The sequence below is a fragment of the Amblyomma mixtum genome, chromosome 2 (genome assembly GCF_055824585.1).
Source record: "Amblyomma mixtum isolate Tamu chromosome 2, ASM5582458v1, whole genome shotgun sequence".
Taxonomy (NCBI): Eukaryota; Metazoa; Arthropoda; class Arachnida; order Ixodida; family Ixodidae; genus Amblyomma; species Amblyomma mixtum.
This window is the reverse complement of record NC_143013.1, coordinates 103,498,945-103,522,800: the sequence shown is the minus strand read 5'-3', so window position 1 is coordinate 103,522,800 and position 23,856 is coordinate 103,498,945. Positions and strand designations below refer to the sequence as shown.

Here is a 23,856-nt window from a genome sequence, read left to right as displayed (position 1 = left end):
CTGGTATTGATTCTAGTGTACCCCTGCGGTCCATATATCAACAGCCTTCCTTGTTGCCTGCTCTCTTGGCTTTGCCTAATTGCAGGTATGGTATAATCATAATCGACGATGCTAGAGTGCATAAGTGATGTTAACATTTTCCAGAAATAAAAAGATTGCAGAAATTTCGGACTGATGCATCATGGGGTTGAACGAAGTCAATTCTCAAAAAAAAAAATCTTTATAAAGGGTTACCCATTCATGCTTTTCCCTATTGGCATCCCTCATAGCCTGAGTAGATTTGGTACTTAAACATCATAAAATCTAACCTAATACGTTTTAACTACCACCTTAAAAATGCAACATCCTAGCAGCACCTAAACCTATTTATTTATTTATTTATTTTGCATACCCTCAATCGCCGAAGCATTGTAGAGGGGAGTGGGTTACAAAAAGCAACAACAGAACATGAAAGCGGCAGGTATATAGTACAAAATACAAAATAAGTCATATAGCGTGAAAGGCTAGAAAGCAAGAAAATGAATATAATTGCACTAGAAAAGAAAATCGAAAAGGAAAACAAGACATGAATAACAATAACAAACAAAACGGCAAAAAGGAAAAAAAGGCATTAATAAACTCTTAGGTGACATCACAAAAATGAATGAACAATGCTTGCCTGAAAAGAGTGCAATCTGATATAGATGAGATCTCTCCGGGAAGGTGGTTCCAGGCTTTAGATGTGTTTGCGAAGAATGAATAATAAAAGGTGTTAGTGCGGCAATTAGGTGGAGCAACCTTGTTGCGATGGTCGATAAGTGAGGAGCGGTAGCTAGGCGACATGATGAATTCACGATGTAGAGACTCATGGTAGAAAATTTTATGAAACAAGCAAATACGAAAAATTTTACGGCGCAAAGGCACACACGGCAAACCGACATTAGACCTCATTAACGTTATGCTGGCTGTTCGGTTATAGTTAGAAAGCACAAACGAATAGCATTATTCTGCAAGGCGCGTCCCAAGATGAACCCTGGACCGCGGCTCCGGAATTTGGACTGGTCGGCGGCACTCTGTTGCAGTCGATAGGTGGCCAGATGTCAGCGAAAAGGGCCGCTGGAGCTGGAGAGGGCAGCTGCTGCTGAACCACTTCTGTACGAACCGCAGAAAACTTTGACGCGTGCCACACTCGCCCATCATCCAGCAGATATGGTGCAGGTTCACGTTGCTCCACAACCTTCCGAGGCTCCGAAAACCGAGCTGACAGCTTGCCTCGTACAGTGGGCTTGCGAACACGCACGTACTGGCCGATCTCGAAGTCACGACGCTTGGCGCCACTTCGCTGGTCCGCATAAAGCCTGTACTACACTTGCTTCTCCTCAAGCCTCTGCCGCAAAAGCTTAGGCGCTTTTGTCGGATCCACTGGGAAGCACTGATCCGGCAGGCCTACGACTCTTGTGAGGGGGAAACCGGCCATGAAGCAGGACGGCTGGTGCAATTCCTGTCGTGGCATGTGGCGTCCAGCGGTAGACGCCTAGGTAGTCCACAATAGCTGTACTTAGGTCGCGTAGCTCGCACAGAGCAAGCTGAATGTAAGATTCGAGCACACGATTGAATCGTTGAACAAGTCGATTGGCTTGGGGGTGATACACCGACGAGTAGAAATGGCGTATCCCCCGTTCGCGGAGGAAAATTTGCATGGCCACCGATGAGAATTGTGGTCCGTGATCACACACAGTCTCTTGAGGGTAACCCTCACGAGCAAAAAGGCCAAGCAGAAATTAACTGTTTCTGTTGTGATGATATCAGCGAAAAAAAACCTCTGGCTACTTATTGTAATAATCCACGAGAGTGATCGCGAAGCGGCAGCCACTGGGAGCTTGGTCGAAAGGCTCCACGATATAAATGCCAACTTTATCCCAATGTTTCTCTGGGAAGGTTGCAGAGGGGCTGCTACCGGACGAGCCGACATCTCGCAGGACTGGCACACGACGCATGTCCGCACCAGTTCTTCAACGTGCTCGTCCATTCGCGGCCACCAGTAGAGCTCTCGCAGCCAAATCTTCGCGTGGTTTATTCCGGGGTGTGACTAGTGCGCGATGTCCATGCGGCGTCGTCGCAAACTTTCGGGAACGACGAGTCTGTCACCTCGGTACAAGACACCCTGCACGACGGACAACTCCGAGCGGAGGAGATAGTATGGCCTGAGGTTCTCCGGGAGAGATTTCTTGCCCGGCCATGTCGTAGATGTAAAGTGAATGACTTGAGCAACTACAGCGTCGCTGATGGTTGCCTCTTGTGTCTCTTCTAAAGTCACAGCTGGGGGTAGCAGGCAGACGAAATCGTTGTCACTAGCGTCCAACTCACTTGGCTCACTGCATCAAGTGGTCGGTGAGGGAAGGCGAGACAGGGCAACTGCAACAGAGTTATTGCCTTTACAGTACTCTACAGTATAGTTGTAGCACAAGAGGCGAGCCGACCAACGTCAAATTCGCAACGGCCGATGTCCCGTCCCTATCGTCGACAGCAAAGTGACAAGTGCACTGTGACAGGCGCGTAGAACAAAAGGCCGGCCCAACAAGTACACGTGCGCATGCCCAAACGCAAGCTAGGTCCTCACGTTCGCCAACAGAGTACTTTCTTTCTTGAGGTGTCAAGGTACTGGAGCCAAACGCAAAAGTTTGCAGGTAATGGCCGTTGTCTTGCTGAAGCCGCGCCCCAAGACTATATCCGGAAGCTTCAGTCGTTACGACCGCGGGGACTGCTGCTTCTTAATTTCTAATTAACCCTTCTTACGATACAACACGCAAGACCGCCTTGTCTCTATCCGCGGCTGTTACTTCCATGGCCCTCCACACTGCATCTCTGCTTCTCGCCCATGATGACAGGTTGCTTGTCCTGCACGGTCGGAGCGTAAATATGCTGACCGCGAAACGAGCCTGCCTAGCTGACGATCTCTGTTTAGTTGCCATTGCTACGAGGCGGACTAGTGCCGACGTGCCTTGCAAGAAGCGGAAGTCGGAGGTAAAACGAAAGCTCGTAGAAATCGCATTAGGGTGCAATGAAGGAACCTCTCTCTTCAGTGTGGTTCGTGAGCCATGGTATCGCCCTACAAGTGAGAGGCCCCAATCATTATCCACAATCACGATCCCCCCTCTAGGCGTTATCTTCCAAAATAGGTGGGTGCCTTTTTTATGCGAGGAAGAAAAGAAATATAATCCCGATTTTAAAGCGCGTGCTTTCGAAAGGCCGTGCAGGGAAAGTGAAGAAGTTCTGCAGGCCGCGCGCAGAAGAAGAAAAAATGCAATGGCGAGCGGTCCAGAAGAAAAGCTGTCCCGAGAAAAGGTCCAGGAAAAGGACAGGAAGGCCCGGGAATCCTCGGCCCCCGCCAAGAAGAAAAAGACCCACGGCAAGTCTTCGTCGGGTGCGCGCTCCCGAAGAAAGAAGGAAAGGCGCCGCAGCAAAGATGATGACCCTGTGGGAGCTCCCAGAGACGAGCAGCCACCCGCCGGTGCTTCGTCCACCGCGAACCAAGCAAACAACCTTCCGCATGCGGCTGATGGCCAGGATAAGAAGGGAAGCACCGCAGTCCCGAACGCCGCAGATACCGAACCACCCAGAGACGACCACCGGGGTACAGTTCTTGCGCCAACAACGAGCGAAGCGAAGAGCTCTTCGCCGAACGCCCGCACCGAAATCAAGCAACGACATGGCAGCCAGGACACCGGTTGCAGGGAAACTGCCACAGCAAACCACCCACCAGGCAACGCAGCGGCGAACTCGGGCGAGATGCACCCACCAGGGGCTCTGCTCTATTGCCCGCTTCCCGTCAGCGTCCCTCAAGGTGAGAGCGACGTGCGAAGTCTTTTTGTTAGACAGCATTTATCCGCTCGGAATGACCGATAAACGCATTCACTCAGCAAGAAAATACTTTTCCCGCTTGTGAAGTATGAATGAAAATGTCCCACTGTGACAACGCCAGTAAAGGTTGTCACAAATCACGAAGAGCCACTAGAAGCCATCCTTAGGATTACGGTCAACCTTTCATATTTAGCCGCTTTCTGAAAAGCACCCGCACGTACAGCACAGTATTGTCTTTTGCACGTCAAAGTCTATTTTTATTTCATGGCTGTGTCGCACATTGTTCATTTTCAATTGTTCAGGGGGTGAGAAAACTTCTGGGACCATCGAGCCGCCACTGCCTAAGGAAAGCCTTGGAAGCCGCAAGAAGTTCCGAAGCCCGACTCCTCCGCATCGGAGCAACAAGATAAAGGCTGCACTTGCGACAAGGACCGCGCCGAAGGCATCGAGCATATCCATGGTACTGGAGCTCAAAGTCGCGAAGCGCGAAGAGTGTGTCGGGAGGGTATGTGTGCGTGCGTGCGTGCGCGCGCGCGCGCGCGCGTGTGTGTGTCTGTGTGTGTGTGTCTGTGTGTGTGGCTTTGTGTGTGTTTAAAGCAGTGGATATACGCGGAAACACTCAGTATTTTTTCTCCTGAGCCAATTCGCTTCCCGCTCGGTGAATGAAAGTTACATATACGTCATGTGGCGCGATAATGATAATCTTCTCGCTGTCCACAGCGTGTCCGCATCAACTTTAGCCGACCATTAAAGCTATACGGAGGCACAATAGCTGGAGAAAACATCAATGTTTAAACATCAATGTTTTTCACCATTCCATACATTGAGACACAAAGTTTCGTTATTTTGTTCAAAAGAGGAGTGAAATAAATTAAAATATGAATTTTCAGCTATTGTGTTTCAGGCCAAAATTCATGCGTCAATTTGTAGAAGACCCAAATACTTTTTATTCCTGACCTCTTCCGTTGACTTGTGGAGCAGATAAGCTTTTTCTGCGTTCAGAAGGAAACTGAAGACGGGGAAAAAATTGCCTCCCGGCACTAAAGAACTTGCACGCGAGTATTGAGGAAGCATTTATTCTAATTCTATTCTATAACATCGTAGTCGGTGCAGCGGTATCGGTGGTTAACATTTTTTACTTTCCCGACTCTGATGACAGCACATCGTCTCTATCAATCCTGTGTTTTGTAACGTCGCCACTTTTTCGGCTGCGCTTAGTTACGCCGCGTGCCGTCGTAGACTCCGACTACGCTTCGTTCCCTCGCGCTATCGCCTTCTTTCCTCCTCCGCTACGCTGTGTCTTCGCCCTCTTTTCATCCGCGGATCTCCTCATTCGCTCGGTTACGCCGAGGCACGCAGCTCAACGCACGCAGGAACGGCGGCTAATGAACTGCGCTCTTATAAGGAAATTTTCATTGTTCACAGAAATCACTCATCTGTGTAAATGTGTCCATAAATAAAAGGCTTCATATCTCTCTAACGTCATCTGACGACATATGAGCAGGTCAAAGCGAAATTTTGGGAGCAACAGATGCAGATACCATTTGGTCACTCGGACAGCGATGAATACCCGAGCAGGTAAAAGTGAAAACCTGGGAGCAGCGGACACAGATACCATTTTGGTCACTGGGACAACGATGAATACCGCGCTGCAGTATTTTCGGTGTTTTAAAAATTCGGTTAACGATTGTGGTTATTTCTCAATGCAGGAACACATGCCACCGACTGTACATGGGGCCGAAAGGTCGGAACTCTCGGGCGCAACAACTGAAGTGGGCAATCAATTTTCTGACGCGAGGAAGTCATCGGTCCGCTGTAAGTTGCCTAACTGCTATAAGTGCTGCTTGTACAGCGTATGGAAGTCATCGGTCCGCTGTAAGTTGCCTAACTGCTATAAGTGCTGCTTGTACAGCGTATCTGCTAAAAACAATGACTGCGGGAGTGGTCCGAGTGCTCTGGTCATTATTCTCTCCCGCTGTGAAGATGACTGGTTAAAGCGTCCGTCTCGCTACCCTTGACGAAGAAAAATAGGATGGTGGGGATTTGTATGTATAATGCTGAGGCAAAGTTGGCAGACTTTTCGTTTATGAGCGCTGAAAAAAAAAATGCGCAGGTATTCATAAAATGTGGTGCGACCAATGTCATTCAGTTGTATGGACTTCACATATCGCATTTATGGCCGTTTCGTCGCGTCTTTGAAACTGATATCGTCGTAGCGTTTTCGTTTCCCAGCTCCTGGTATGTGCGCGATTCTGGAGGGTGGAGAGGGATTGTGGGCGCATATGGGTATGTGCGAGTGCCGAGCAGAGATTCCTCAAGGAGACATACATTCGTACAAGTGGCCTCTCTGGAATTCAAGAATCCAACACGCACCCACACTCACTCGCCCACTCATTCGCTCACACATACAACATAACGCACATTCACTCAATCATTCGCGCACATACACAAGCACTCCCGCAGAGGCATGTGCAGTCAGTGGTGGTCCTAAGGGGGGGGGGGACCGCCACTGCACATCTTTTCACATCTGACCGAACGTCCGTTTTCGGGCTCTCATAGGGCGAGATGGGATTTTTGATGAACTGGAAATATTTTTCGTCTGTGATGCGTCAAGCAGACTCCTACTTTGTACGTTCACCCTGTTAGCCGCTGTCCTACTTCACACAATTCTACCTGCAACTAGTTGGTAGCTAGTACAATTCGTAGTGATTGAGAGGTATCGTGGTCCTGTCGTGTCCCCACCGTTGTATCGCCTCGGGGCCAACGTGGCGATGACGGCGGTGATAGTTCCTCACCTGCGGTTGCGGTTGCCAGCAACCTCGTCGGGGCTGCAAGGAGACACCCATTCATGTCTTCGTTCCACCAGAGACACAGCGGCGCCAGCGAAGGGATGCCCCCTTATGTTGGCTTAACAAGAAGCGCCTACGAGCCGCCTTGTCGGAGGGGATTGAAGGCGGAGCAAAGCCACTTCCCGGAACTGACTAATGAAGGCCGCTAATCCTACTCGCGAAATGCCCGGGTAGGTGCTTTGACCTTCCTGGACACACCGTGGCGGGATATCTCAGCCGACGACCTGTTTTCTTCTAGATTCGAAATGTATATTGCTCACCTAACCGTCAACACTGAAAGCATGACTTATGGTATAACATCTATATCGTTTGCCATTTATTCGTTTGCCATCTATATCTTTGCCTCTCCGCCGCGGTGGCTGAGTGCTTAAGGCGCTCGTCTACCGAGCCGTAGTAACCGGGTTCGAACCAGACCGCGGTGGCCGCGTTTCGATGGTGGCGAAACGCAAAAGGCGCCCGTGTACTGTGCGATGTCAATGGACGTTATAGATCCCCTGGTGGTCGAAATTATTGCGGAGACCTCCACTACGGCACCTCCTTAAGGCGCAAGCCTTTAAGGGCTCACACTGTCGTGACCAAAACGTGTTAGAAAATTTGTTCGCGTTTCAGATTGGTCAAAATGGTCGTGACGTCACTGCGCGCAAATTTTGACGGGTGTCCACCGAAATATGTGAGACAGTTACTGCGCAATTTGCTTTCCTCAAATACAATTTTCGACCGGTGTCCACCGAGGTATGTGAGACAGGTACTGCGAAATTTCCTTTCCTCAAATAAAATTTTCGTTTTCTTCATTACGGCCCCTCTGTCTTCTTTCACTCCCACTTCGTCCCTTCCTGTACGGTGCGGTTCAAAAAGCGTTGCGTTCAAAGGGCAACGCATCGCGCCGAACGGGTGGTGGCGTTCCGTGGACTCCCTGGCAGCGCTATAACACACTGTCGCGTTCCACTCCTAAAGGCAAATATTAAGCGTCATCAATTGGCAGTTAATTAATGCACCAACAGAATGTGAAGTGAACAATCGTGTAGCAGAATGCAGCACTCAGGCTTTCGTCTTTCACCACTTAAGCCGCTAAAGTTCCTCGTAATTTTTATGCGTAGCATATTGCAATCACTCAGTTCAGCCCTTGGGCGCGGCCGGGCAGCCACCAAACCACGTGACGTGACGTCACGACAACCGGAGGAAAAAACGTAGGTAAAGATGATGGCGATTCTTGGTGATAATTGCAAACACAGTAAACAGAAAAAAAAGAGAAAAAAGGAAAAAAAAGAAAAAACAACGGCTGAGCATGGTGGCGGTTGCCACCGCCCCGTTTCAGAGGGGGCGCTCCTATCCATCCATCCATCCATCCATACGTCACGGAGGAAAAGCTGCTGAGAAAATCGAGTGCCGCCAAGCAAATACCTCGCGCAAAAAGAGCGCGCAATATGCAACGCATTCTTGGCTTAACCAAGCTAATCCTGGGCATCTTTTTTCTCTCTTCTTTCACTCCCACCTTCCTCCCTCCCCTTCCCTTATGGCGCGATTAAGGTGTCCGCCAAGATATGTGAGACGCTGTGCCGTTTCCTTTCCTCGAAAACCAATTTATTATCATTTCCTTTTAGAGCGCAGCTCTGAGGCGCCCGTTTCTGCGTTTTGCGGCGTCGCCGTCGCCATTGTCTGTTTTAACCAGCAGTGGACACCTTAGTCGCGCTTTAAGCTGCGAAACCAACGGAGCGGGATCTTGGAAAGAAAAGGAAAGGCGCATAACTGCCCTCTTAGAACAGTGGACACCCTGCTTCAAGCTATGTGGCGGTAGAGACATATGTGCGCTGCATGCGTTGGAGTTGACAACGTTGTGCCAGAAACGCGGCGCTGAAGCCATAGGCCGTCGGCGTTCGTTGTGTTCATTGGCATAAATTGGTAAATTGGTTTTTTGAGGAAAGGAAATGGCGCAGTATCTGTCTCACATATATCGGCGGACACCTGAACCGCGCCGTAAGGGAAGGGAGGAAGGTAGGAGGGAAAGAAGAAAGAGAGAAAGAGGTGCCGTAGTGGAGGTCTCCGGAATAATTTCGTCCACCTGGGGGTCTTTAACGTGCACTGACATCGCACAGCACACGGGCGCCTCTTGCGTTTCGCCTCCATCGAAACGCGGCCGCCGCGGTCGGGCGCTGACCACGTTTTACACTCCGATCATTTTAAGGAAAGGAAGTGCGCATAACTGGCTCCCTGGGTCAGCGGACGCCTGAATCGCGCTTGTAGGTTCGTGGGGTGGTGAGAGAGAGAGAGAGAGATGTGCGGGCTGCATGCGTTAGCGCTGACAATGGTGAGCGAACTCTTGCCATCAACCATTAACTGTCTGAACTCGAGACCCTCAATATGACAAATGCACTAATCATTAGCCGCATTACATACCACCTTCCATACCACATACTCACTCAGCGGCAAAGACAACAGGCAGACATCCTAATACGCACGGCTGTCACCTCTGCCTTACGTCTTCCACGGACGGTTAGCACGAAACGTCTCCTGGCCACTGGTACCCACAATACAGTGATCGAATTAATAGAGGCTCAACGCACCAACCAATTAGTCCGCCTGAGTCGTACGGAAACAGGACAATGCCTACTGCGACAGCTACGTCTCAATCCACCAATTCCCACCCCAACAAGTCCTACACCTTACATGATTTCTCTGCGCACGCAGGATCACATATATCAGAAGCCCCTACCGCGCAATATGAGTGCTAGTCTCCATCGCGGTAGGCGGCAGGCACGAGCGAGCTATTACACGAAAACATACAGCAACCGCTCCGATATCCTTTATGTCGACGCGGCACAAAATTCTAAACCAGGATATTTCACGGCAGTCACAGCCTATGAAGACGGCACAGTGGGGGCCGCCGCCACTATTCGAACTAATTCACCTGCAGAGGCGGAAGGAGCCGCCGTCGCACTTGCTCTGGCCCACTCCATCATTTACAAAAACATAACAGAAATTTGCACACATTCACAGGCCGCGTACCGCCACTACCTAAAGGGCGTGGCGACTCCGGCAACACACCGTTTTCTTACCACGGCCACCTCTCTCGACCGAACGGTTACTCTGTCGTGGGTCCCTGGGCATGCCTCGATCCCCGGTAATGAGCGCGTTCATGCGCTGGCCCGAGAACTCTCCTACCGGACCCCGGGGGATCAGGCACCCAACCCTGCGCAAGAAGCCCCTTCGGTCCTCTCTACATATCACCAAATTACCACATTTTACAAATTCAGCCGCATGACACTGCCACCACCCCACAGTACCTTGTCGCCCTTATCCAGCGCCACATGGCGGCAATTACAGACAGGCTGCTTTATTTCACCCCACCGCCTCTCATGCTTTCATCCCACCTTTCCTCATGATTGTAACACCTGTGGCGTGCCCAAATCCACACTTTTCCACTACCTTTGGGAATGTCCTTCCCCAAAGGCAGTATCCCCCATCCCCAATCCCACTCATTCTTCCTGGGAGGCTGCTTTACGGACCGCTCAGCCCGCCGGCCAGAAATGGCTAGTGGATCGGGCTTTACGTGAAGCACTAGCCCGTGGACTCCTGGACCAGTAGGGGACCACCCTGGAAGATTTTTTTTTTGTGTGTGTAATAAAGTGTTTCCATCCATCCATCCAACAATTAACTGCCACCTGCTAGGGTGGGTGGGGACTTGTGCATATAAAGGCAAACAGGATTTTTTAAGGCGGAAGCCTTTAATGCCTCATCGTTGTAAGCAGCAGTTGTCGACAGAAATGTCACGCTTTTCAGTTGGTCGAAACGGTCGTGACGTCACAGTGCGCGAATTTCAAACGGGGCCAATTGTACTTTGGCCAGTAACCAATCCACATAAATCTCTGAGTAAAACACAACAAGTCAGTTGGCGGCAGCTCCAAACAGACACTTTCTTTAATCCATACATGTACTCTATGTGGTTCCCGGAGCAGTACAGGCCCGTCTGTTCTCTCTGTGGACACCAAAAGGCAGACACACCGCACATCCTATACTCGTGTACTCAAGACAAGCCACCGCAGAGTCTGCAGCTCTCTACCCAATCTCAGTGGGAGGCCGCGCTGCTCAGCTCGGACCCGGAGGTTCAACTTCGAGTCACAGAGCGAGCCGAAGAGGTCGCCGAACGGCATCGTCGGTCGGCCACCTGGCGTCCGGCCTAGAAGAGGAGCCCACCGCGGGGAGGGGAACATCACCCCAATCCGCGCCTAAGACCTCTTCGTTAATGAAGTTTACCTCCTCCTCCTCCTAGTAACCAATGCAACCACTTGATCGTATAGTGATGCTCCAAGTAAGTGGGACTGAGTTTAGATGATTGCTTAATTAACCATTTAGCCTAATTAACCTTTCTAGTCTTACCAGATAGATAAATAAAACCGAGTAGAAAATTGGCCGAGCTCGGGAATCGAACCCCGGTCTCCGGAGTGCGAGACGAGCACGCTACCACTCCGCCATGCCAGCTCAATGGTTTGGAATGAACAAAGGCGCGTCTAGTGAATACGGTGTCTTCGTTCATTCCCATCTTCCTCCCTTCCCGTTGCGACGAGGTTTAGGTGTCCACCGAGATATGAGAGACAGATACATTTCCTTTCCTCAAAAACCAATTTACCGACGAGCAAGGCATAGAGCCGAACGAGTCATGGCGTTCAATCGACTCCCTGGCAGCGTTGCAAGACGCGGTCGCTTTCCGCTCTTAGAGGCGAAGCTTAACCACACATCAGTGACACAAGCAGCAACACCACGCTGCCTTCGCCTCACCGCACTTTAGGTCAACAAAGTGCCCCCTGATTTTTTACCACTTTTTCGGGAAAACATTCCGTTCCTCTCACTCGTAACGACTCCCACGGCTTTGACAACCTCGCGAAATACTTGCACACACCTTTGAGAACCAGGCATCGGTGCAGCAAGTCGAGCATATTACCATCTATTTCTCCGACCACAAAGCTTCCTTCATGATAATCGAGAACTGTTAGTGGAGTGTTTCTTGAAGAAGGGACATGTGTGAAAAATAACAAATTGTCTCGAATTCTACATGGAGGTCTTGCTTGAAATGTTTGCCTCAATCCATCGAAAAGCTGGAACAGCTGATGAGCTGCGCTCAAATTTCGCATTAGAAAGTAACGTAATCATCGGCAATTTTTTGTCTGTTAAATAATTTATCTACTGAATTAGCGCAATTATCTAGTGCTTTAATTAAAGGTAAATTTATTTACTCAGATTATACCTTCGTTTATTCCAGGCAATCGTTCTGGTTTTTAAAATTTGGCGCCGTGGTTGCTTTCCGGTCCGCTTACTATATCCCCGTTCAGCCTATTCAGCCGTCCAATGGTTTTTGCAGATAATTAATTATTTGTCAATGAAACTTTTTGTTTGATTAATTGTCACTCATCAAATACACTCTCATTTCAAACTTTCATTCTTTTATTTAATTTCCAGTACTTTGCCATCCACGGCTGTTTTCCTGTCCAGTCACTTTCTCGACGTCCGCGCTATTTCGACGTTTTTTTTCGATATTTGGCTCTAAATAATTAACTAATCATACTATCGACATAATTTTTTTTTGCGCAGCATCCTCACATCATCCTCTTTCGATTACAGCCACTAGTTTGATGCTACCTCTTAACGTCACAACTGGTGCGGACACGTTTTGCAGACACGACCCCATTGATATAGCCTAGAATTGCTTTCGCAATAAAAATCGTTCCTATTTTTATTTTTTTTTGGTATACGGAAAACTGTTCGCCCCGCCCCCCCACCCGCCCCCCTAGAAACAATGTCTGGGACCGCCACTGTGTGCAGCGTGCCGACGTTGGTGAGTTGCGACACCACGGGTTCCTCAGAATCCGCAGGGACATCCCCGCAGGGGGATGATGGTGAGCAGTGCGTCACCACGGACCTAGCACCCGCGCTTAGCCGTGCGTGGCATCGCCGCGTCCGGGGAAAAGGGGATCCTAGAGGTTGAGCCGATGCCGAGAGTTCGGACCTTCAAGGCCCCTCGGCGGAGGCAACACACCACTTTTGCGCCAGCTCCGGCCAGACCCAACCGGGGGAAATCGGCAGTCGCCTTTTCCTATCCTCTCTTCCATTTTACACTTTCCTATCTTCTTCTCCCACCTCTCCTGTCTTTCCTCTCTTAATGCCCTTTTCCTTTTTCCAGGCGGCGAGAGTTAGCCCTGTGTGAGTAACTTCCCTATGTTACTTCGTATTGGGTTATAGTTTCGGTGTACAGCTTGCCAGGGCGGGGCTTACTTGCAAGTTTCTGTCCCCCTTCTTGGGCTCCATGGTGGGCGGCTGGCTCCGCGGCCGAAAGACAATTATTTTTATGGCTTCCCCTTTCTCCACCAAATGATCGCCCTTCAGAAAAAATAAAAAAGCCTTCCCCAGATTCCACCTCGTTCCCAGCGAAGTCTAAGCAAACCATCAAGGATGTTATCTATATTTCTAGTAGCAAAATGTCTTACAGAAGCCCTAACCTCAGAGTATAAGATCACCAAAATGGCAGGTGGAAACCTCTTGATCGAACTCAAGAAAATTCTCAGCACGCAAAGCTCCCAAATATAACATCCATAGCGGACATCCCTGTCACAGTAACTGCTCAAAGGTCATTGAACACCCTGTTCGGTGTGATCTCAGAAAACGATTTTATACACCTGACAAAGAAGGAAGTGACCGGGGTGTCACCGATGTCCACAGAACTAAGATCCGCGAAGAAAGTGAAGAAATCTGTACAAGGCACCTAGTCCTCACGTTTAACTACAGCACACTTCCAGATTTAGTTGAAGTAGGATACCTTAAGATAAATATCCGCCTTTATATTCCAAACCCGCGTTGATGTTTGATCTGTCAGAAGTATGGCCATGGCTCACAATGTCCGCGGCCAAAAAACATGCGCCAAATATGCGTCAAAAGTACATCCTTCCGAGAACTGTCAAGCTCTACTGCACTGCGCAAACTGTGAAAGGGGCACCCCGCCTACTCAAGGTCTTCTTCAAAATGGTAGACTGAAAACGAAATCATCAGTATCAAAAACAAAGGGAAACATCCACTACATACAAGCGCGTATGCGACTTGCACACACCACTGGAACATTCTCTTTCGCTGCAAAAACAAATTTCGCCGATGTGGTGCGTGTGCTTCGGCACCTGTCCATGCCACACCCAGTGAGCCTGTGGCAGGATCGTCTGCGCCTATGGTTGGAGGAGCCAACACTGCTCTGCCAACTCCAAAGCAGGCTGCGCAGACCCACCTATCAGCCGGCCTCAAGACCTCTTCCCACAGGTCGAGGTCTTACTCGTACGTCCACGTGTCTGCTGCACGGTCGTCCAGCGCCTCTGCGGAGGCGATGGACATGACCCAAGGCAGCCCTGTGCCGTTCACATTGGACGGGCGGCGGTACTCCTTGGATAGTTAAAAAAAGGCTCCTAGTCATGGAGACAACAAAAACCTAATCTTGTTCCACTTTTCACGCATAAACTAAAATGGCTTTCATAGTACATTGGAACTGCAGGGAAATTTTCGGCAAGTTAAGTGACATAAAAGAAATCTTTGCTTCTCTGTCTCCTGTCGCTGTTTGCACGCAAGAAACAAACATAGGCCCCAGCATACAAATGTGCTTGAAAATTGTACTGTTCTCCACCGCAGGCTAGCAGGCTATGCACATTCCTCTATTTGAGGAAGTAAGAAAACAGATACCAGAAGTCTGATAATAGAGGATTTTATTCCATCTAGTAATGGTTGGTTGCTGAGATCTGATAAACCCGCTTATTGATGCTCTCTAACCTCGGGGGAAAAGGAGCTGTTTAGATTTGTCTTGTAGTTCACCGTCTATTTTTAACAACTTTAAATGGGACATTTTAGGCGATCCTTATGGAAGCGATCATCACCCCGTCATGATAAGCCTACCATCGTCGCCAGCAGTCATTCCGCCAAAACCATGGTGTTGGAAGCTACATTTCAGACAACTACAGTTCAGATAATACTGTTTTTGAAAATCTGAGCATAGACAAAATAAATAAAACGTTCACAATATGCATTCTTACTCCCTCAAACCTGTCAGCAGGAGTGGTCCGTCTGAACCACAATGTGTGGTACGCACGTGAATGCAAGGATGAAAAAAAACGACAAAATAAAGCTTGGGGAATCTTTCGCAGGTACCCGACGCGCGAGAACCTTATCCTTTTCAAAAAGGCGTGAGCACAAGCATGGTATATTTCGGCGCAATGCCGAGAAAACATGTTGGAAAGCTTATGTGTCTCCTATACACAGCTCAACAACACCAGAAAAAATGCGGCAGCGAGTTCGAAAAATAAATGCCAGCTAGTCACCTTTCAGAAATCCTCTTTTAACATCACCTGGTACACAAACAAGTATAGAGGAACAGGTTAACGTATTGGGGGACCAAGTCACTGCGGTTTCATGCTCTTCGCACTATAGCCAGTAATTTTTAAAATACAAAAACAGACGAAAAACACACTTCCGACAATTGGAGGTGCAAATGAAAAATTCAATAGTCTTATTGCAGTCGAAGAAACCAATACTGTACTGCCTGCCGGCAACAAAACCGCTCCAGGACCCGACCAAATACACATGAAAGCTTACCCATCTTTCCTAGCTTGCTGTAGAGACACTTCTGAGCTTTTTAACACGATATTCATACAAGGGAAAATATTTAATGAGTGGCAAAAAGCCTTAATAGTGCCATTCCTGGAAACAGGAAAGCCACCAACGTCTCCTAGTAGCTGTACGCCTATAGCCCTTATAAGCTTTCTGGCTAAATCGTTTAAAAGCGTTGTGAACATTCGGCTGATGTTTGTTCTTGGATCTAGAACTTCCCGACACCCACCAGTGTTGACTTAAAAAAAACCTTGTTCAAAAGCTGAACATCTTGTCCGCCTTTAAAATGCACTCAGAGAAGCATTCATACATAAACAACACTGTATGCCAGTTTTTTTTATGTGGACAAGGCTTACAATACCACCTGGAGGTTTGGGATTCTTCTCGGCCTAGCAGACCTAGGTATCCGTGACCCGTGAAAGGATGCTGAACTGCTTGAAAGATATTCTGTCTGACCATTCATTTCATGTACGCCTAGGTTGCACCCTTTCTAACAAATTCGTTCGGGAGAAAGGGTACTGCAGGGGTGTATTTCAAGTACTACTCTGTTTGTAGTGAAAAATAATTCCGTAGCTATTATAATTCTGAAGTAAGTTATGTGTTCCATATGCGTCGATGACCTTCAAATAGCACGCACGTCCTCCAGCCTGTCAACCTGTGAGCGACAGATACAACTGACGAACAGATCTGTAGTGTGAGCAGACAGAAATGGGTTTAAGTTCTCCCCATAAAAAATAGTTGCTGTTCTTTTCTGGCTCAAAAGAGGTTTACCACCCTGCCGCCCTGCGCTTAACTGAAATTGTACTTTCAGTTAAACGAGAACATAAATTTTTGGGTATAACATTTGACAAAAAAACTTACATTCCTGCCACAGATAAACATCGTCATAAAGAATGCTTCCCAATCCCTGCACGTACTGTAAGTACTGTTACGAAAACGCTGGGGACCAGACAGACATGTCTTTTACAAATATATCGATCTCTAGTACGCTGTACCCTAAACCATGGATGAGTTGTGTATGGGTCTGCGAGGCCATCATTTCTAAAGCGACTGGGCCAAGTGCTTAACCTTGGTTTACGTGTTCCAACTGGCGCATACAGAACATCCCCCATAAACAGTCTCTATGTCGAAATCAATGAACCCTCCCTTGCAGACAGAACTATGCTCACATACACATATGTCCTGAAAATCCATTCATTCCCGAAACACCTCTGTTATTCCACAGTTACGAAGTGCAGCTACAGAACACTGTTCAACAACAAAGCCCAGTCAATCAGTCCTCTGCTTCTCCGCTTCGACGATATTTGCCAAAACTTGTAAATACTGTATACCCTTCCTGATGCGGCCTCAAGGCAAGACCCAGTGCCCCCATGGTACAGCCTTCCCACTGTGTGTGACTTCACGATAACACACTTCCGAAAATAAGAACAAGAGCACATATTACAGGAATACCGGGCATTACAAGAACTTGTAATCCACAAAGAATTTTGCACTGACGGCTCAAAAACAGCAGCATATCTCGGAAGCGCGGTTGTAAAAGGAAACTGGAAAAAAATAGTGAGGCTAGCAAACTGCGCGTTCCACTTCTTCTGCCGAATGTTGTGCTGTCTCTGTAGCTGTACGCAAAATAATAAATGATGGCTATGAAAACAGCATAATATAGCCGGATTCACTTAGCCCGCTCACAGCACTACATTCTGGCAATGCAATTCTTCCCTGAATACTGAACATAGGAAAAATTGTAACAAGGGGACATGTCATAAAATTGTGCTGGGTGCCTAGCCATGTTAGAACATATAGGAATCAAAAAACCAACTTATATTCTGCAGAAGCCCGCAGTCACGAAATGAAGAAAGTCAGCATGCCCCATGGAGACTGCATGAAATTAATACACAGTAAGTTGAAGCCTAAATTGCAGACAACTTGAGATAATGAAATAAATACAAGCTAAATTTTATAAAGTCTCTCCTCTCGGAATGGAAGAACTGTGCGCACAAGGAATATTTTGTACAAGTAATTTTATGTCGTCTCCGTACAGCACACGCACACCTGGCACATAACTTCCTACTGACGAATCAAGACAAACCTCTTCGTGAAAGGTATGGAGACGAGTTCACACTAAATAATGTTTTACTGCCATGCTCAAAACTCGAAAAACTAAGAAAAAAGCTCTTCGCTCATTTTTTAATGAGCACATCCTCTTCCATCCATTGCTGCACTTAGGTAATGATGCAATTGCTGACATGTCTCACGCTTTTAGCTTTTTAAGAGAAGCTGGTTTTCTTGATAAACTGCAAGTTCTAACCCAGCGCCTCACTTGTCTTTGATACATCTTAGCCACTTTCTCATTCTTTAGAAGAAGGCTGGGGTATCTGTTTCATTGGTTGGGAGCCTCGAGATACTCTCCCAGCCAGGAATGGCCCCTGAGGTTACCTGACCTTCTTTAAAGCTTTTACTATAAACCATTTATAAAATTCTTGCACTTCATTATCACTTGGTTGTAAGAAATAATCTTTTGGGTCCTTTACAGGACCGTTGTTTGACACTTTATATATAAAATCCTGCACAAAATTCTCTATACCTTGTGTTTGGCGCATGATAGCCTTGGATGCTTATGTGCCACTAAACCCAACACAACATACAAAGCTAACACACTAAATCCTCCACTCACTCACATGTACGCACATTGAATTTCACACTAACTCATGCCACACTAAAACTCACTAACTCACCAACACACACACAGGCTCACACACGCTCCCTTACACACGCCCACCAAGACAGCGCGATGACTCAGTGCCCCGTGGTTACGGTGCTCGGCAGCTGACCAGAAAGATGTGGGTCCGATCGCGGCCGCGGCGGTCAGATTTAGATGGAAGCGAAATGCTAGAGACCCGTGTACTGTGCGATGTCCTTGTCAGCTGGTCGGGATTATCTGGAGCCCTCCACTACAGCGTCATTCGTATTCGGAGTCGCTTTGAGACTCTTAAGCCCCATGAAACCTAAAAGCTAAAACACATAACATACACGCCCTTTCTCACCGAAGGAGGGCTGCAATACTAACGCAGGAAAAATGATAGCCACTCATACCTGCTGGTGCTAGATAGGTGCGGATTTACCCGTCACCTTGATTTGTACTCCTCTATCACTGAGTGCCTTTCTTAGTGGTGATCGGAGGCCACCATTATTCAGCATGATCTCAGAGCGGTGAGCCGCCCTTTGCTGTGACCGTAGAGGCAGAGGCCGGTGTTTAAGGAGGAGCTGAGCGGCGTCCTGGGCGATCTTGTCGTCATAAATAGAAGGCCCAAGGCGTGGCATAGGCAGGTGTTTAAGGAGCAGCTGAACGGCGTCCTGGGCGATCTTGTCGTCATAAATAGAAGGCCCAAGGCGTGGCATAGACAGGGGTTTAAGGAGCAGCTGAGCGGCGTCCTGGGCGATCTTGTCGTCATAAATAGAAGGCCCAAGGCGTGGCATAGGCAGGTGTTTAAGGAGCAGCTGAGCGGCGTCCTGGGCGATCTTGTCGTCATAAATATAAGGCCCAAGGCGTGGCATACAAAATCCCCTGCTCGGAGTGCTCGGCGTCGTACGTTGAGAAAACAAAGATCCCCCCCCCCCCCCAAGAAATGAAGCAGCACGAAGCTAATGTAAGAGAAATGAACAAGGATTGAACTGCAGTGGTTGAGAACTGCGATGCATGTGACCGCACGACTAAGTGACGGAACCATTATGCTGGAGACCGCGCCACACCCGCAAAGGTAGCAACAACTAGTCATGGCACATTCAGCAGACGCGGGAAAATTTAACCTGAAGACACACGGGATGAAGGAATCGAGGAGGTTCGGAAACGTCTTGCTAACTTAATTTGGCTGCCCTGTTATCTAATTGAAATAAATTTTGCTTACCCAACCAAACAGACCTCTGTCGAACGTTTGCTGTTGAGTATGGCCTACTTTCGTTAAACTTCAGTTGCAGACACATCGTGCACTGTATGAAAAAAACTGCGGCCAGTAACATAAGCATGGCTATATATATCTAATAATTATTTTTCACAGTTAACAGAGAGACTTTCAGAAGTCGATTTTATATTTGAACAGTTTTCTTTTTCATAAGCTTACTTGATTAGTATTCGAAAATTTCGATATTCTTATCTTTTTTTCTCAAACCTGCATATTGTCGCTGGTCATCAGTGAGGACAGCAAGCGTCTTCGAATTTACGAATATGAAGTTCATTTTAAAAGTTCTCATTACAGATTTTTCTCGACAGCCAAACAGCTATGTTCTTGATGAACACAATATATAAAGCGGACCAAGTCGCAATGGCTAACTTTTCTGTTAGGAATATTTTGGCTGTTGCCAACAATAGTTTTACTTACTTCTTCCTTACAACGTTATAATATCGATGTGACATAGGTTTGTAAACACCTGAACGAAAAAAAAAATGTAAATTTCGAACCCCGCACAGTATTCTAAAAATAAAGACCTACCATTACGCTCACCATGTGCTCTAAGAAAATAATTCCAAGTCAGTGCTTTGCCGAGGTAAGAAGTGAAGTCGCGCATTGTCAAATAAATATTTTACACCCTAATAAGAAGCGGAGTGAAAGATTGTTTCTCTTTCCGACCGATCCGCCTATTACATTCACTATGACTGACTGGAGCACACCTCTCTTTGCAGTTGGTTCGACAACTCAACTGCAGATCACCCCCAGGACTTCCACAACCGAGAAAAGCGGAGGCATGCGGAGGGTGTTCATCGTGGGATGCGTGACGACAGCACTGGCAGCTACCGGGGTTTTACTGATGTGGGCCATGTGGCCATACGGAAATACAGTCCTGAAATATTGTGATAATGTCGAGTGCAAACTGGCCGCCGAAGAGCTCTTATTGCTCATGAACATGGACATCAATCCATGTGACAACTTCCATCAACACGTGTGCGGCAGACTGGATGACAGCGCCTTCGGAAACAGCGATATCATAGAAAGGGCTCGAGACGACATGCTGAATTCCCTGCAACGGCGTCTTCTTGGCCGAAAGAGAACTGAAAGCCGATATCCTGTCCTGGATCAGCTGGCAGCCGCATTCACATCATGCTACGCATTCGGCACCTATCCCCAACAGCTCGGTCACGCAGGCATCAGAGACGTCGTCGCGAACCACACCACCATCCTGACGTCAAAGGACACCGCATCCGCCCTCCGCCATGTTGTCCGTTTGTCGCTCCTCAGTGGAATCACCACCCTGTACAGCATCAGCGTCGTCTCCCACCGCGGTGAACTGTGCCTGTATGTGTCCCGTGGAAAATCCCTGAGAGAGAAAATGGGCGCACCAGCCGACACCACCTGGCTACCAGAATTCTTGAGTCAGCTCGTCGAATACACTTTTGCCGGGCTTTCGAATGTTTCAGTGGAGAACGCCATCACTGCGGTTTCACCTATTCTGAAATTCGACGAGATCCTTTTGCCTCAAACGAGACCATCCGAGGAGGCGGAAATGAGCGGCATTAGCAAAACAATATTCATGGACCACATCGGTGGAGACGACTGGTTTACCTTTGTCAGCAACCTCCTACCACCCAATGTGAAGCTGAAAAACACTTCCAACGTACTTGCTACTGAAATAGACGTCGTTAAATTGGTCGTAGACGGATTCCGGAAAAACCACGCCTTGGGTCTCAGTTACATCCTAATCCAGATCGCAATCGACGTAGGGCGTTTCTACCGAATTCCGCTCGGCCACATGACAATGACGTGCCTCCGACTGGCGGAAGAGATTCTTCCGCCGGTTTGGGCAACCGTGTTGAATAACCTGGCGACACCGTTGACGTCGGACCCATCAAGAGCAGACGCGATTTTTTTAAAGGTGCGCAAGGTATTCGCAAAGCACATACTCAAGACGGGCATGAACGAAGACGACGAGAATTTGGTAGTCTCGTATGTAAAGGACGTTGTCCTCCACGCCCACAACACCACAATGAGCACGTCACCCAACGCATCTGTCTGGCACCCCAGCGTGATGTTCAACTCCTCGGCAGCCCTGCCCAAGTTGCACGCGGAACTGAAGACACGAGAAGCGCTACGGCGTCTCGCGGATCCACCGTCGGCGGAGGAGGCCATCTTCGGCCGCCATCACCTCTCAAATGACGTCACGTACTCGCGAATGCTGAACACCATTTTCCTACCGGCAGCACTGCGACGGCCGCCCGTGCTCTACTCGAGCAAGGTTCCCCTTGAGTTCGACATGGGCGTGGTTGGCGTCCTCCTCGCAACGCAAGTGTTCCGCGCCGGAGAGCCGCCCGAGAGCAGTTACGAAGACTGGTACCGCTACTACGCGGGGTTTTTCTCGCACTGCATGGTGCACTCCGAGCTCATGAGTGAGGCAGCCGACTTCAGCCAACTCCCAAAAAGCCGAGCTCTGCACATTTTCATGTGGACGTACTCTCTTTTGGTCGTGTACCGTGCGGTCAGGGAACACTACGAAGAGCAAAGTGAGGCGAACAATTTTCGCGACGTCTGGCAGAGCGCTCAGCAAGTTCTGTTCAGAAGATTTTGCCTATTGACTTGCGGCGGGAGCTGGCGCAACAACACCGACGAGTCTCGACTCGACTGCATTGTGCCCATCGCCAACTCACCACAGTTTTTTGACGCATTTGGGTGCGAATCGTATAAAGGCGGTGCAGATACCACTTGTGTGTACCTTGCATAGACTGTCGACGAACTTCTGCAAAGACAAAAGTGTGGAGTTTTAGTCTCGCCCTAACTATTGTACTCAAACCTGACTTTCTCTTGTCTCTCAGATATTCTTGCCAATTTTTAAGAGGCACCATGCGGTTTATAGCGCACTAGGTTAGAATGTGTGTGACCTTTACAGCCTTTTATTATTTTTGGTTGAATCATAGTGCGACGGTAAACGCTCTTACTATTATAACGGCCACATAGGTTATAAGTTTAGGTTATGTTAGAAAACTATGCTGCAGTATCAATGAAACCTGTACTCGTGTTGGATACAATGAACTCCTGCAGCCGGCGAAAGTGGCCTGCGTTAGGTCCTGTGGCCACTATTGTAGCGCCAACTTTGAGATGTACGATAGTTCCGTGGTACAAATGAATCATTTGTTATGTAGGCGCTAATTGACTATTTGGAATGCCATCAAGGAAAGAATATCTCGGTTCGCTACAGCACATTCATTGCTAAGCCAAGAATCAATAACGTGGCTTCCTTAAACAGAAGGTTGCAACTTTCTCTTAAAAGAAAAAAATGATGCCCAGTTTGCGATCTTTGATTCCGCCTTTCACTCCAGCGGCAGGCATCTCTGGTACGTCCTTGAGAACCTCGCTGCTGAAGGCAATGACTTAAGTTATCTGCCAATAAAAAAAGCAATGCCAAAAACACTTGGGATTTCACAGAACTTTAGATCGAACTTAACAAACTCACCTCTACAATAGTTCAGCATATGGTTAAGCTATTCATGAGACGGAGAAATTGACAGAAATTAGCTACGCAACCGATACAAGACGTTGAGAAGTACTAGGGATAGGGCAAGTTGCAACATTACGCAGTGCAGTTCTCGTGAATGACCAGATTTTTTTTTCAACCTTATTTTTGCGCATTTAAACTCTGGCACAGCCTTCGTGAATGCTTTGTTCTTGGTGTGAATTTACTTCAGAATAATGTTGGCTAAAACTGAGCGGACAAACTGGGCTGCTGTTCATTGAAAAGATTCGGCGTGAGCAGACACCGGAAGCAAATCTCACGGACACGCGCTCTCGCTGCTGCGCGATCTTTATATCGCGAACATCATCTGTGAAGACGACTCATCGTGGGCTGCCTCCTGTCAAAAAGCTGTGCTCTGTGTTCGCGTGTGTTTACACGTACGTGCGCGCATGTGTGTGTATTAAGCCTTAACAACCCTGGGCGACCCTAACGGATCGTAGCGGAACGGGGCAGCTTCCTGGCAGCCTCCAGGCTCTTCTTTAGACTCGTGTCATAGTCTTTCTTCAAGCCATTCGTGCCCGCCTACGGTTTGTATTAGGACAAGCTCGCAGATATTGGGCACTCCGTCATGGACGCCTCCGGTCTTCCGGTTTCTCACGGCGCAGTCTCTCAACCCGCCGTCCAATCTTCCCTCAGAGTTCGACCTACAGTGGCCCCGCTACCAGTTACATGCCCAGATTGCCGGTACATCCGGCCAACTGGCCGACCTGTCTACAAATCCCCCTCGTCCAACTCTCGGCCAGCGGACGCCGCTTACCCGACGTATTACTTGAGAACCTCCACAAGCCGGAGAGTGTCCGCACCACCGCAATTTAATGTGTGGAAGCGCGTCGATGTGTCCCGCCCTCCCGCGTCCAGGGAAACTTCCACGCGCACCGCTCAAAGTAATGCTAGCGACGAAGCTGCGGTCACCGGCACCACTACCACCAGTAGCATATTCTACGCAGCCTTTGGTATACCTCCGCTGCAACGTCTGCTAGATCGCCGCTCCCAAGGCTCGGTCGAGCGCCTCGCCGGCGACCGGCCCACGCCTCCGGGCCCATGA

At 48.5% G+C, this 23,856-nt stretch overlaps 1 protein-coding gene across 1 annotated transcript; it reads left to right on the top strand.

Moving 5' to 3' along the window:
* The first annotated feature begins 3,285 nt into the window (after positions 1–3,285).
* On the top strand, positions 3,286–23,856 carry LOC149360353 (uncharacterized). Its single transcript, XM_089567843.1, has 5 exons — positions 3,286–3,823; positions 4,143–4,300; positions 5,550–5,655; positions 19,993–21,804; positions 23,417–23,856. Exons 1-5 carry the CDS (start codon positions 3,286–3,288, stop codon positions 23,854–23,856), a joined length of 3,054 nt encoding a protein of 1,017 aa, XP_089423969.1.